Source organism: Mirounga leonina, unplaced genomic scaffold (assembly GCF_011800145.1).
Source record: "Mirounga leonina isolate KUSES-001 unplaced genomic scaffold, KU_Mleo_1.0 Mir_321, whole genome shotgun sequence".
Taxonomy (NCBI): Eukaryota; Metazoa; Chordata; class Mammalia; order Carnivora; family Phocidae; genus Mirounga; species Mirounga leonina.
Window position 1 is genome coordinate 4,959,967 of NW_023270680.1, and position 14,370 is coordinate 4,974,336.

General features: G+C 51.6%; 1 protein-coding gene across 1 annotated transcript in view; it reads right to left on the reverse strand.

Annotated features, from left to right (window-relative positions):
- The window catches only part of PTPRN2 (protein tyrosine phosphatase receptor type N2), a 119,153-nt gene that overhangs the window by 22,427 nt on the left and 82,356 nt on the right, over positions 1-14,370 (reverse strand). Inside the window, exons 10-12 of the mRNA XM_035029802.1 lie at positions 8,964-9,083; positions 7,824-7,990; positions 2,194-2,247 (exon numbers count right to left, since the gene is read on the reverse strand). Of these exons, the coding sequence (XP_034885693.1) occupies positions 2,194-2,247; positions 7,824-7,990; positions 8,964-9,083 (341 nt within the window). The remainder of the gene's footprint in view (positions 1-2,193; positions 2,248-7,823; positions 7,991-8,963; positions 9,084-14,370) is intronic.

Below are 14,370 nucleotides of genomic sequence, written 5' to 3' on the forward strand. Positions count from 1 at the left end.
CGTATTTCCCTCCGTGTTAAGTGGGGCTCGTGGGGGGAGAGGAAGGCTTGAATTTGAAAGAGGAAGAAAGTGGGGTGAGAAGAATCACAGGATGGGAGAGGGGAGGGGGAGGAGGGGGAGGGGAAAGGAGGGGGAAGGGAGACAGGGGAGGGGAGAAGGGGGAGGAGGAAGGGGAGGAGGGGGAGGAGGAAGGGGAGGAGGAAGGGGAGGAGGGGAGGAGGAAGGGGAGCAGGAAGGGGAGGAGGAAGGGGAGCAGGAAGGGGAGGAGGGGGAGAGGAGCCTTAGCATCACCGGCAGTGTGGATGAGCTATGGTGTCTGCGTAGGTTTGCTCCTGTCTCCCTTTTCCTCCCTCTCTGGCCAAAGACGTGGTCAGTTTTGTCAGAATAAACAAAGGATGCGTCTGGCTGTGTCCGCGCTGAGGGTGTTTGCACTGGGGTGAGCGAGAAGTCACCCCAGCTGTGACTGGGGTCCCCGGGAGAGGACATCAGCCCGCGGAGGGCAGGGAGGCTCCTTCCTGGGGAAGGCGGCCGCTTTGTGAGGCATGAGGGCGCGTCTCCCCTCGTCTCAGAGGCTGCGAGTCCCCCGGGAGCAGTTGCTCGACAGACTGTCCCATGCCCACTCCTCGCAAAGGCAGCTGTGTCCACTGCCGGACCAGGGATGACGGGACCAAGCGCCCTGTTTGCGGCTGAACGCCGGCCGCGGTCCTGGGAGACCTGGTGGGGTCTCGGCGGCCTTTGTGGGAAAGGCTCAGGGGCTCTGGCTTTACCAGACCCTCAAACCAGGAGCTGGAAGAGCCGCGGGGACCCACAGGGTGCGCACGTGTGCAGAGCTCGCTCACCACCCCATCCCCACTGCACAGGTAGGTGGCCCTACCTGTCCCGCTGCAGACGGGCCTCCCTCCCTCCCACAGCTGCTCGGACCCCTGCACACACCGGTGACCGCTGTGGCCGGCTCGGGTCCTCATCACACACCCACGTGGAAGCACGCGGACACACGCAGGGACACACCACACGCACTGACACACATGCACCCGACAGACATGCACACACGCGGTCACACACACACACGGATATACACGCACCCGACAAACACACACATGGGGTTACACAAACACACGGATACACACACACCCGACAGACATGCACACACGCGGTTACACACACACACGGATACACACGCACCTGACACACACACACATGCAGTCACACAAACACAAACGGATACACACGCACCTGACAACACACACACATGCAGTTACACACACAGTGATACACACGTACACACATGCACACACACACCCAACACACACATATACACATACCCGACAGGTACACACATTCACACACACACCTGACACACACACATGCAGTCACACAAACACACACGGATACACACACACCCGACAGACACACACACATGCAGTCACACAAACACACACGGATACACACGCACCCGACAGACACACATGCGGTTACACAAACACACACGGATACACACGCACCCGACACACACACACACACACACTGACAGACTAGGGGTCTGATCCTGGGACAGAGCTCCTTTCCATTCAGCAGAAAGGAACCTTCTGTAGGACAGTTCTACCAATCGGAGCAGGTTCTTTACCCAGATGAGGAGGGTGTGAAGCCCGGGGAGACAGCACCCCGACAGTGAGTTTCGGGCGGCCCTCTGCTTATCTGCGTGGCTGTAACGTGCTTGAGGAGCCGCTGGATTTTACCAAAGGCCAGACTCCCATCCTACACGGGGCAAGGCCATCCCTGTGCTAATTCCCGATGCTGTCCCTGCTCCTAACGGGCCCCGAGCATTCCCCAGCATCCAAACCTCAGCTGAGTTGGCGGCTGAGACATTGCCACGGATGGACAATCCCGTCCCAAGGTGTTTGTGTGGGGGCAGCACGCGGGCTTGAGAAAACACAGGGTGTGAGGCCGCGCGTGCGGCCGTGGCCTGCGGGGCCCAGCACCGGGGCGGCCCAGGCAGGTCGTGCGGCGCAGCGGGGCACGCACGCCACGCCCGTCATGAGCGGCCTAGAAACCTCCGTCTGCAGCTTTGGTTCCCTTCAGAAGTGCCAGTTAGGTGCATTACGAAGCAAGGACAGAGTTCGGCGGGTATATTTAACTGTAGCTTTCTTGTCAGGTAGGGAGCACCGCTTAATCCGTGTGAAAAGTTGTACTTGCCTGCAGTGAACAATTATTGGACAAGAACGGCCCCTGTAGCACTTGTTTACTTTTCTGAAATAAAAAGAGACAGAAATCATGGTTATGCACTACGACTCTTATGTCTTGCAAACTAACTCTTACGCCGAAACAAATAGACCGTATCTTTGACATCGTTTTGCAAGAATAGCCTGTTTTGACAAAGAAAATCAAAATTACACACACATTTTCAAAGATTTATTTTTCTTTTCAATATTAAATGATTAGACAGAGCTTTAAAAACAATTCTTACATTTTTGCCATTTCCCTTTCCCTTTCCAAGTGAGAACCCGGGGCTTCCATCACCAGCCTGTCCTACCCCTCCGTCTGCAGCTCCGATCAGCTGACTGGTTGGTTGTTACATGAGGATCTACGTTCTTTGCTAAAATGTCTGAGTTTTGCAATTTGTGCTCAAAATTTCTTACATTCTAGACATCATACTGGAATATACTATTACTCTATTGTCTCAAAACAGCATCTTACAGGTCCTTCTGGATCCGTCCATTTGGTCGGATTTCTAAATTGCGGAGAAACCGCAGTTGAGACAAGTCCTTCCTTTGTACAAATCTGCGTATGTTTACAAACAACTCTGCTGTGCAGATTTTAGACCAGAATTTATGAGAATTAACAATAAGCATAGATTATTTTGTAACCAAGCCTTAAATCAAAACAAAGCCCTGATTTCAAATCCACTGTATCAGCTCCAAATTTGTTGAAAGTGAAACAACTAAGCGTGTTTACAAAGGACATCAGATTTCTCAATAAAATATTTCTGAATAGAGAAAAGTCAATGAAAAAATGTGTGAAGGGCCGTGTTCTAAAATGCTCCCTAGGAATTTCTGCAACGTATATGACATGAAGCTAAATTTAAAACGAATGACAGTGCAGAAATAAAAATCTTTTTCCTTGCACTGGACATGGGAAAACATCACACATCTTTGTGAAGGCTTGCCTGCCCAGCAGAGTCAGCTGGAAGCTCATATTCTGTCAACTGGTGGCCTTGCCTCGAAACCTCAGAGCCGAGGGGGGAGGGGGGGGGGGGGGGGGGGGCGAGGGAGGAGGCGGCTGGTGCGGTGCCCAGCGGGTATTTCCATGTCTGCCCCCAGAGCAGAGCCCAGACAACATGGTGGGGAGCCCACCAGGGCAGCAGTGATTGGTGGCATGTGGAGCTTGCATACCACCCAAGATGTCTTAAAAATGAGAAGACCCAGAAACATGGGTAGAACAAGCTGCTCAGGGTCCCTATGGCCACGTGGCTATTTCTGCTGGACTTTTTCTTACTTTCGAGGTCCACTGCAGTGTGAGGGTTTCTTGGGAAGGTGAAGGAAGTACAAGTGAACTCACTGAAATCAACAGTGGGCCAGAATGCCCGGAAGGTTCTTGGGCCTTTGAGAATAAAACAGACTGGAAAATGAATCGACTAATATCTCCATCTAAAACCTCCCATTCTTTGGGGCGCCTGGCTGGCCCAGCTGGTGGATGTTCAACTCTTGATCTTGGGGTTGTGAGTTCGAGCCCCAGGCTGGGTGTAGAGATTACTTTAAAATTAAGAAAAAAAAATCTTAAAACTCCCATTCTTGACTCAGGTTGTAAAGGCAACATGAGCTTTAGGTCTGACAAAATGATGCCAGATCCTCAGGATGTACCTCAGTGTGAGCGACGTGAGGCCCACCAGCTCCAACAAGGTTGTGCGTGGGCATGCTCGCCCCCCTTGTGCACGTGTGTGCACGCCCGGTGTGTGCATGCGTGTGTGTGCAGAATCAAGCAAGCTCAGGGTCAGATTAGATTTAGGGAGGCTTTATTCCTATGGGCCTTTTACTTTCAAACAGAAGATTTTATTAGAAATCTCTTGGTCGCTGAATCTTTTAGATGTGAACCTCCAACAGTCTGTGATAGTTCATACTTGGTAGTCCAGGCTCAACGTTTGCCTCTCACACACTGCTCAATCTCCAGGTTCTGGGCATTTTTTCTGATGGGGCCAAGCGCAAAAGTAGTACATTAAAAAAAAAAAAAAGAAACAAACAACCACCAAATTCCCTTGTTTGGACTGTATCAGTTTCAGAAAACCGTAACTGTAAGGGGCCAGGAGAACAGGAGTGTCCCATTCATAGCTGGTCAGCCCCGTTTTTGGCAAAATGCATTAAGAATAACTGCTCTTAGGGGCGCCTGGGTGGCTCAGTCGTTGAGCGTCTGCCTTCGGCTCAGGTCATGATCCTGGAGTCCCGGGATCGAGTCCCGCATCGGGCTCCCTGCTCGGCGGGGAGTCTGCTTCTCCCTCTCCCGCTCCCCCCTCTTGTGCTCTCTCTCTCTCTCAGTCTCTCTCTCAAATAAATAAAATCTTTTTTAAAAAAAAAAGAATAACTGCTCTTACAGAAGACTAAATGCTCTAATAACTGCTTCCGCGGTCCCTGCTCTCCTGTTACAGAATATTTGAAGTATTACTTTCTCCAGCACATTGCAACTGGCTGCCTCCGCAGGACCCAGGGAGGTTTCAATGCGGCTTTAATAATCCATGCTGGCCCCCCCCCCCGGGCTAAACCTATTTACAAACAGCCACGAACAATCAAGGAGACGCGCAGTGTGAATACAATGTGCAGCTGCCATGGTTTAGAATTTTATTTACAAAGAGTCACGTGCTTGTATTATTACAACATAAAACATCACAAATAGAAAAGTAAAAAGCGAAACGTAGTCCACAAAAGCGTTCACCTGGTTGACCCAAGACAGAGATGCAGCGTATTCATGAAGATGAGAAATACACAGCTGTCTTGTTTGACTCGATTAGAACAAACCATCAGTCAGCAAGAGATTGCAAACATTCAGGAAAATGGATATTATATATATTTCAACAGGAGGAATTCACGAGAAAGAACGATTAGTAATACAAACCAACCCCCGGGTCACTGAGTGAGAAGGAACCGCCATGCGACCAACAGCAAGCAAAGGTCAGAGGTCGTGAGAGGCTCGGAAAAGGGGCTTTTTCCCCCACTGCCCTGCAGCAGAATCACAGCCTCCAATGATCACTTTTGTGACTATGCAACTGGGCTCATATTACTAGCTGCAACATCACAAAAATGACACTGGCCACCGCTCGTAGCTGGCAAAGTAAGGGTCTGTCCGTTTCTACAGGGATCAGCGTTGTGAGTGCCGTTGCCCACAGCAAGAAGGGAGAGACTCAGAGACAGAGAGAGAGTTTTTAAAAGCAAAGCCCTCACATGTGATGCTAATTATCTCTTGGTTTTTGCAGCTTCTCTTTAGAGTGGAAATGTGCTCCCTCTGGGCTCCAGAAGTCTGTAATTACACGTCTCCGTGCCCGACGCACCCTGGCCAGAGTGGGGGAAGGCTGGGCAAGTGTTCGGGGTCGGGGTCGGGGTGGGGGTGGGGGGAGGGGGAGACCTGCGCGTAAGGCGACCAGTGTCTTCGGAAGCCGAAGCCTCTTCCCGATTGCTGAACTTTGGGTGGCTCTTTTACCCAGAAAACCCCAAAGCGGCAGTCCGTGCCCGAGAGTGATGCTCCCGAGAACGCGATCGCTCGTGCCCACTGTCCAGTGAGCGAGCGCACGACAGGCAGCCAGGTCTGGAAGACTGGGCGGTGCCGAGGCAGGCAAGCCAGCAAAGCTTTTGATTCTGATGGACTTGCAAATTTCAACTGGACAAAAACCTCTGGAGCCGTATCTCCTAAGCCTCTGGGGAAAGGGAACTTTGGGAGTCCGTGTTTCTTCAGGACAGGTTGTAAGCACAGACGGCTGGTTGTGTACTGTTCAGTTCCATATATGGATATGGATTTCGACGTACGCCCATATGCATATATGTACAAACCCACTGGATGAGCGTAAAGACGGGGGTTAGGATGATCTGTGTAGCCACATCCATTTTGCCAGTAACGGCTGTTTCTCTCGAAGACTCTATCTCAGGAAATGCGCCCTAGGTCAGATTTTTAGATAGCCTGTCTTTAGGCATAAATTTGTATTAAGGAAAGGTATCTGACAGCCAGGACGTGGGGGTGGATTGGGAGGGAACTGTGTGTAGTCAGTGCTTTGCGGTGCGTTCAGGACTCGATGCATCGTGCGCGCTCGGCCTCTCTGGGCGAGGTCAGCAAACGTGCGCCATGGCTGAGATGCCATGTGCGCGTCTCTCCGGGAGCTCTTTCACACGCTATTTGATCCAAAGAACTATTCAAACAAAAATTCTGTTTTGCTTTTCAAAGTAGACTAAAAGGCAAAAGAAATAGTATCACAATAACCTTGAGAATGTCTAACACACAAATTAAAGAAATGCAGAGATCAGCCTGAAACCCCACTGTCTCGAGTTACATAGCCGGAGACTCAAGGATGGTAACTGTTCAGATACAAATCACTCTGTGATTGGGTACAATGCTGGATTAAGGTGCATTTTATTTCTTAGTTCGTTGTTTTGGATCTCTGTCTGCTTTTGTGATCAGGCAGGTTTCCAATCCGTTAAACGTTAAGAGGGGCTCTACGGAACGGAGAGCTCAGTTATCATGCTGCTCAACGCCTGCCTCGCTTGGTGGCTGCTCATTCTTCACCACCATGCAACAGCCAGTGCTGACCACCGTTATCACCGAATCCAATGGACAATCCAAGCTTCCATCTTAACTTTCCCCCTTTTTTGCCTTGTCAACATCTTCCTGAAAGATGGAGTCCAGCATTCATCTCAACAGTTCAATAAACACACTTTAAAACAAGACAGCCCCCTGGGCGACTGGCTGACCGGAGCGTGAACAAAGACTGGACGTTTCCAGACTGTCACTAGACTACACAGTCACGTGCTGCTTCCATGCAGGCTCTCCCCCAAGGTCTAAGGTCACCCGGGCTGGAATCTGGCCCCACACTTGTTACATCTCATTATCCTGTCCAACCAGATAGTATCCAAACTAAAAATCTGCCTTTTCCTCATCCATATTCCGTGAAGCATGAACTTCAGGACTCTACCACTTGGAGAATCTTATCAGAAATAATGACCGCATTTCCACAATTCTAAGGCATCTATGTCCCCCCCCTTTTTAACTCCTCTAAAACCAGAAAACATCTTTCAGTTAATATGTGCCTTTAACATAATCTCCTTCCCCTCCCCTCTCCTATATATAATCATCAATACAGTTGACCCTGGAACAACATGGCTCTGAGCTGCGCTGGTCCACTTACACCTGAGTTTTTTTTTTTTGATAAATACAGGATGACGCTGAAAATGTATTTTCTCTTCCTTGTGATTTTCTTCATAACATTTTCTTTTCTCCAGCGTACTGTTATTGTAAGACTACAGCGTATAATACACACACCATGCAAGCTATGTGTTAATTGACTTCTTATGTTACCGGTAAGGCTTCCAGTCAACAGGAGGTTATTAGAAGTTACGTTTCGGGGGAGTCAAAAGTTAAACGTGTATTTTCAACTGTGTGGGGGTTGTTGGTGCCTCAACCCCGTGTTGTTCAAGGATCAACTGTATATTTATAATCTATAAATATAAAACGGATGGCGTGTCTTACAGCAAATGGCCTCTTAGACACAGGAGATCTGGTATCAGACCGCGTTCCCCCCTCTCTTATGCCCACACTCTAACACGTTACCCTGCTTAGAGCGCTGTTTGTCATACCTGCGGAAATCCAGGAGGGACCTCGCGGAGGAAGGCACTCCCTGGTCATACCAGCTCAGGAAGTGGAACTGAGTCACCGTGCGCGTCTCGTTGGTTTGAAGGTTCTTCAGATAGAAGCTCCTCACGAGGAAATCCTCACACCAGATGTGCTCGGAGACTAGGTTTACCTAGACAGGAAGACAGGGTGCATTGGGACGTAAAGCATTGTCTGAGCAGGGAGCCACTCTGAGCAGCGAAGGGCGGGTACTACGAGGACCGCATGTGGGTCGACAGCGGGCTTAATGGCTCTTCCCACCTTCTCAGTTTTAACGGGGTTTATGCAAAAGATAACTGTGGGTTTTTAATGTCACCTAGGTGCATTAGTCAGATTATGAGAAAATTGTGTTACAACCCAAAACGATTCCAGCTTTCATCTTTTGTATTTCTAAGCTATCTAAACCTTCAAGAAAAACTATACCTTGGAACAAGAACACCTGTGGGTTCCACTATAACTTAGGTTTCACTGCAGGTGGTTATCAGCTAGAGGTGGAGAGGAGACCAAAGGAGTCACTCAGATAGCGTGACTCGGCACTTCTCGGGGCCAAGCCCCTTCTCAGCAGCCCAAAAGCCACGACTCTGTGATCTAGGATTCATCTTCACGCTTCCACCATGGGACTTTGGCCTTCTGACTAATTTTTAATGCAAAACAACAGATGCATGCTGGTACGTGTTGAACTGCCCAAGTTGGTGCAGTTCGTTGTCGATGTGGGTGGAGTCCAGCTAGAGAAAGAAGCTTGCCAGCAGGCGGCCCTCGAGGAAGGTCGAATCTACAGACCCACAGCCCTGAGCGCTGCGCAGGCAGGGCTCTTCCGACAACAGACCCGGGAAGGGTCTTTACTCGGGGCCTGGCTCGTGGGCCTCCCTGCGAGGTAGATGTGTTTTGGTTCCTCCTGTCTGAATTTGGAATCCTAAGACTTTAAAAATGAAGACCACACTCTTTATGCCAGAACCCGAGGTGCCACAGCATATGGTCTTTTGGAGGGTGTGGGCACCTACGGACTGCGGGGCCCTGGGGATGCCTGGGGAAGGGGCCGCCCGGGGAGGTGGGGGCGCTGCTGTTCTCCGCGGCCGTGGGTGGGTGGGCGGGCGCCTGGGGAGTACCTCGTAGACGTGGTAGAGGTTGGAGCCTTCGTCGGGCCAGTAGTGGTAACACTGTCGGATGCCGTTCTCCGAGAGGGGTGTCAGCATGACGATGACCACGCAGCCACGCTCCCACACCATCTGCAGACAGGGGAAGGCCCGCGGCCACCGCGTGACTGGCAGGTCCACGCGACACGCGCAGTGGCCGTGCTCAGCGACGCGGGCCCAAGGTGCTCGCGCAGGGACCAGCATCCCCCTTCCATCGGACCCTCCTCCTCCATAGCTGGCTTCCCATCTCAGAACACGCCCCGTAGCCTCCATGGTCCATGCAATACTAAAAACAACCACCGAGAACCTCTTAAGACCCGCCTTCAGCGGTCTGGCTTCCCAACTTCGGATCTGTGAAGGGAGCTTTCTACCACGCGGCACAAACCCACAACATGGGCCCGCGGGCGGGCGGGCGCCGCTCTGCGTATGTCCGCCCCTCCGCATGGTGCAGATTGAAACTGGTCGACACCATCATTTTTTGGTCGTTGTCATTATTCTGCATGACTAGAAAGCCATTTTGCTTTGTGAAGCTGCCGTCCTATCAGAAGCAGGCTCTCCTTACGGAGAGCAGCGGCTGGGGTTTCATGTACCTACACGGAATATGACCATGCTCCTCAATGAAAACAGAACCGAGTTAATAATTCATAGCAGCCACATCATGAAGCGTCTCCCAGACACAGCGAACCGATGGCCGCACATCCAAATGCGGAGAGGGGCAGACACCAAGGCCCTCCACGGGACTCCCTCTCAAACGCAACTCCCAACTTCGTGGCTGTGGGCCTGTGTGTTAACACTGGAGCATAATCACGAAAACCATGAATTCTATGGGGCACGCTGAGGTGGCACTTGCAGACGTGTATTAGCATATTAAATTATAGAGTGAAGAGGAGTCTGCTTTCCCCGCAGTGGGTTACGGTGACTTGACAGAAATATTTATAAGCAACTGCATTTAGATGTAAATTTCGTATCTAAGAGATCTTCTATTTCTTTTAAATACAGATATAACAATCCAATTAGAATCTTGTCATTTAAAAAAAAATCCACATAGCTCAAATATAAAATGCGTTTCCTTCATAGTTCATGTTATTAAGTAACCCCCTTTAAGTGGTATTTTAAAAAGAGCCGTGTCCACGGTATTTTCCTCTTTGAATATTGATTTATATTCCCGCGTGATGGGAATAGTCAATGCTTTTACGGCACTGTGCTGTGTCTCATTAACATTGGAATCTCATGGAAACTGCTGGTGTTTATGAAAAAGCCCACAGATAAATATGAATTATGCCCGAACCTATATGCCTTCATTTTCCTTAGCGCAAAGCCAACCACAAGATGAGAATTCAAAGCATGTGTCCCACTTGCAGCTTTCAGGCTTTGCAGACTGCCCCACTAAATTGGTCCTTCCAGCACATAACAATTTAATGTGTCTTTAGAAGGTGGAGAAGCTCATTGAAGCCATTACGAAAATGAGAAGAAACAGAGATTTTATGAGTGTAATAAAAATACAATGATCTAGACCATAAACTAATCATCTTACGCTCTTCCTGTGCCACCCAAGTGTGACATTAGGAAGCCCCTCATTTAAAGAGGAGTCCGCCCGGCCGGGCAGTCCCGTTCATTGGTCCGCGCACGCCGTGCTTCCATTCAGGAGCCCGCCCGGCTCTCTGAAGACTTGGTTAAGATTAAATCCAAATGAAACTTAATTTAAACAAACAATCCCGAAGGCACTCTTGGGGATCATATTTCTCTTTAGGTCACCGTGTCTAAGAGCAGAGAGGGGAATTTAGTAAATCACACAAACAGGCGGCCCCCTCGGGGCCTGTGTGTCCGCTTGCTGGGCGGTGGGAGTCGGTGCGCAGGGCAACGGAGCTGTTCCCGCGTCGCTTCCCACCTGCAGCCGCTGCGTCACCCGCTGACCTTCACGACACGCTGAGAAGAGTTAATGCGGGTTCTGGTGGGATCCAGGACGCCAGCCAAAGTTCAGGTTAGAAACAGGGACAAGTTTCTCTGTTTCCCCTTCCGTGGCTCCCCCGGCCCTCGGGCAGTACCCAGCTGCAGGAGGGGCTGTTTGTGCGGCTAGTCTTCGGGAAATCCTGATCTTTCTCTTCTGGGAAGCAGCTATCCACCCAGAGGCCCCACTGAATCTCAGAAGCGGGGCAGTTTGCTGAGTGAGTGAGCTAAATGTGTGAATGCCAGAAATGGTGATTTCTAGCACTTTTCTGTTCAGCGTCAGAGACCACGACACTCCTGGTCACCTCCTGGTTTACCGGGCACCTTTACGGAGCACCCAGCACGTCAGGAGATTCAGAGGTAACTAGAAGTGCCCGCTGAAAGTGGGGTGGGGACCGCGCCCCGCAGTGCGCCACAGGGGTCTGCAGTCCTGCCCACAGCTCCTTTCGCGCCCAATGGATGACTTTTCCCAAACAGGAAGCAGCTGCTTCCATCCCTGGATCCAGACGAGGCCACCAACATGGATGAAACATGAGCCTTCAGGGCTGGATCCTGAGTATAAACCAGGGCTGCGCTTGGAGGAGCTTTCTGGGGAGCTTCTCAGATGCTCCGGCGGCCCCCCTCGGGAGTCCCCCTGAAGGCCCGGGACACCTCAACAGTACGGCTTCACGGCTAGGGACGGGAGCGATGGCGGCCTCTGGGGCTTATGGTCCCCGCCAACCTCTTCTTTGGCGACTGTGTGCTGAGGGAGTGGGAGGGATCTGCTCGGTGTCGCATGTCACCACCTGCCGCCAAGGAGGGATCTGCTCGGTGTCACATGTCACCACCTGCCGCCAGTCCTTGGGAGCCCGCCCCAGGCTGCGTCTCCCGGGGACGCAGCGGAGACGCGGCTGAGACGCTCACGACGCCGTCACTGCCGATGGGGACCCGCGCGTGGCCTTGGGCAGCAAGCAGGCAGGTAAGGGGACATCCCGTGGCTCAGAAGGTCGCTCTGGTGACAGGAAGCACACACCTGGGCTGCTGCGTGATCCACCCTGAGGCAGCTTACTGACGGTTGATAAGAAAAGCCAGATTGCTCTTTGTTACCGGTTGAGTTTTGTCCCCCGAAGAAGATATGCTGAAGTCCCAACTGCTGGGACCTGCGAATGTGACCTTATTTGGAAATAAGGTCTCTGCTGATGTCGTTGAGTTATAGAGGGGGTCATACTGAATTAGAGTGGGCCTCATAAGAAGAGGGAAACCCTGGGCGAAGACAGACCCTGGCGGGAAGCCTCGGGACTGCGTGGGCCCCCCAGATGCTGAAAGGAGGAAGCCCCTCCGGCACCTTGATTCCAGATGTCCGGCCTCCAGAACTCTCAGAGAAGCCCCCCAGCAGTAGAAAATCCAAGCTTAGCCTGTGACTCCCCAAAAGCTTGACTACGAGCCTACAGTCGACTAGAAGCCTTACCAGTAACGCAAGCAGCCGATTAACACATGGTTTATAGGTTATATGTACATTATTTGCTATATTCTTATAATAAGGTAAGCTGGAGGAAAGAAAACGTTATCAATAAAATCATAAGGAAGAGAAACTACGTTTACAGCACTGTCCTGGAAAACATCTGCATCCAGAGGCCCCGGGCAGCTCAGACCCGCGTTCGAGGCTCAGTGGCATGCTCACTGCCAGTGGCCTCCTTGGGGCTGAGCGTGCCCCTCCAAGGGGCCTATACAAACCCAATTAAAGCAGATGGAAGGAAACCACAGTCGTCTCCTCATCCAAAGTCTTTTTCGAAAACTAGCTCTTCAGCAAGCCAAACGCTTTCAAAGCCCAGCTAAGACGTGATTAAAGGAAAGCTGACCCATCCAAAATCGCAAAGGCCCAGGTCATGTTCTCCGCCAGGCACCCGGTTCCTCCAGGCATAAAACTTCTTCCTGTACTTAGATCTCTTGTGATGTGTCCCTTTCTACCTTGCATCATCCTTATGTGCTCACATCTTTCTCCCACTAGCCTGGCATCTCCGAGAAGACCGGATGCTGGTCTGGGCACCGTTTCTAGCCTCCACGGCAGCCGGGACCGTGACTTACTAGAGAGGATGCTCGGCTGAAAACAGTACATGTGTTTAAAAGAGACCCTTTGACTATTTCTGTAAAAAGAGATAAAATGCTGTCAAAGGCATGCCTGGAAGAAGTTCTCCCAGGACCTGCTTAACGTTGAGAAAAGCTTTTTTTATTTTTCATTCTTTTAGCACATGAACTGTTTGCCTGGGTGATGGAGCTGCGGGTGCGTGAGGCAGACAGCTCTTCTCCACGGGCTCCACATCCCCCCGCAATCCTGACTGTACAGTGCCTTTCTGTGGTGGACTTATTTTTACAGGTTGAACAGAGATCATCTGAAGTCTGGGCGTGAGGAGGCTGACTCACATTTCAAAGTAATAAGGAGTCAATTAATGAGGTTTAGTAATGCTTGCGTTTTCCTCCTTACAAGCTCGCTGACGTCAGTCGGGCCTAATGTGGTCTGAAATAGACCCAAAAGGGAAAAACAGGTGTCTGCAGTCGAGGCCCCGCCCTAGGCCTCCCCGAACACCGCATCCGCGCACGGCAGCAAGCCCCCTGCGGTCACGCGCTCCGCGTCAAGCCACCACGGACGGTGGTGGGGGGGAGACTTCTGCTACGTCTTCCGTGCACAACTCATAACGCGCCCACCTGACCTGCTGCTCAGCACACAAACGGGTCAGCGCGCCTCCCTCGGCCACGAAGCGCCCTCCTCGCTGTGTGATGTTGGGGGCCGGACACCCTGCGCCCAAACCAGTCCCACGGCTGCCATCCCACAGCCCGTAAACGGCAGCCTCGACTCTGAAATCCCTTCCCACCGGGAGTAAAGGAGAAAGCATCTAAATAAGAAGTCCTTGCCGTGTCCGTGGAACCGGGTTCGTTTTCTTGGAAAGATGGCGCGGCTGGCCAAGCTGTCCAGCAGACTGGAGGTGGCTGGGTGCAAACACTGGTCCCTTAGGGTTCCCAAAGCCAGGCCACCGCTTCCAGACCCGACTTTTTCATCCAGCCCCTGTGCAGTCGCTACGGGCTATTCATCACAGGTGTTCGGACGTCTGGGAAGTTACCTGGACCCGAGGGAGCGTCGCCACTTAGAACCATTGGCAGTCCCTCAGCCTTGCTCACCGTTCAGGTTAAATATGTGTGTCGTCTGCTTAGATGAAAGTGCCATGCTCAGGCTGCCACTTTCTTTTCAAGATGAGAACCAGGTATCAACGCATCAGTCCAGCTGTGGGTCCCAGAGAAGGAGGAGGGGGTGTGAGGGTGGATGGGGAGGAGAAGGTGGAGAGGAAGGAGGGGAGGAAGGAGGAGGGGAGGAGGGAGGGAGGAGGGGAGGGAGGAAGGGAGGAGGAAGTAGGGAGGGAGGAGGAAGCAGGGAGGGAGGAGGAAGCAGGGAGGGAGGAGG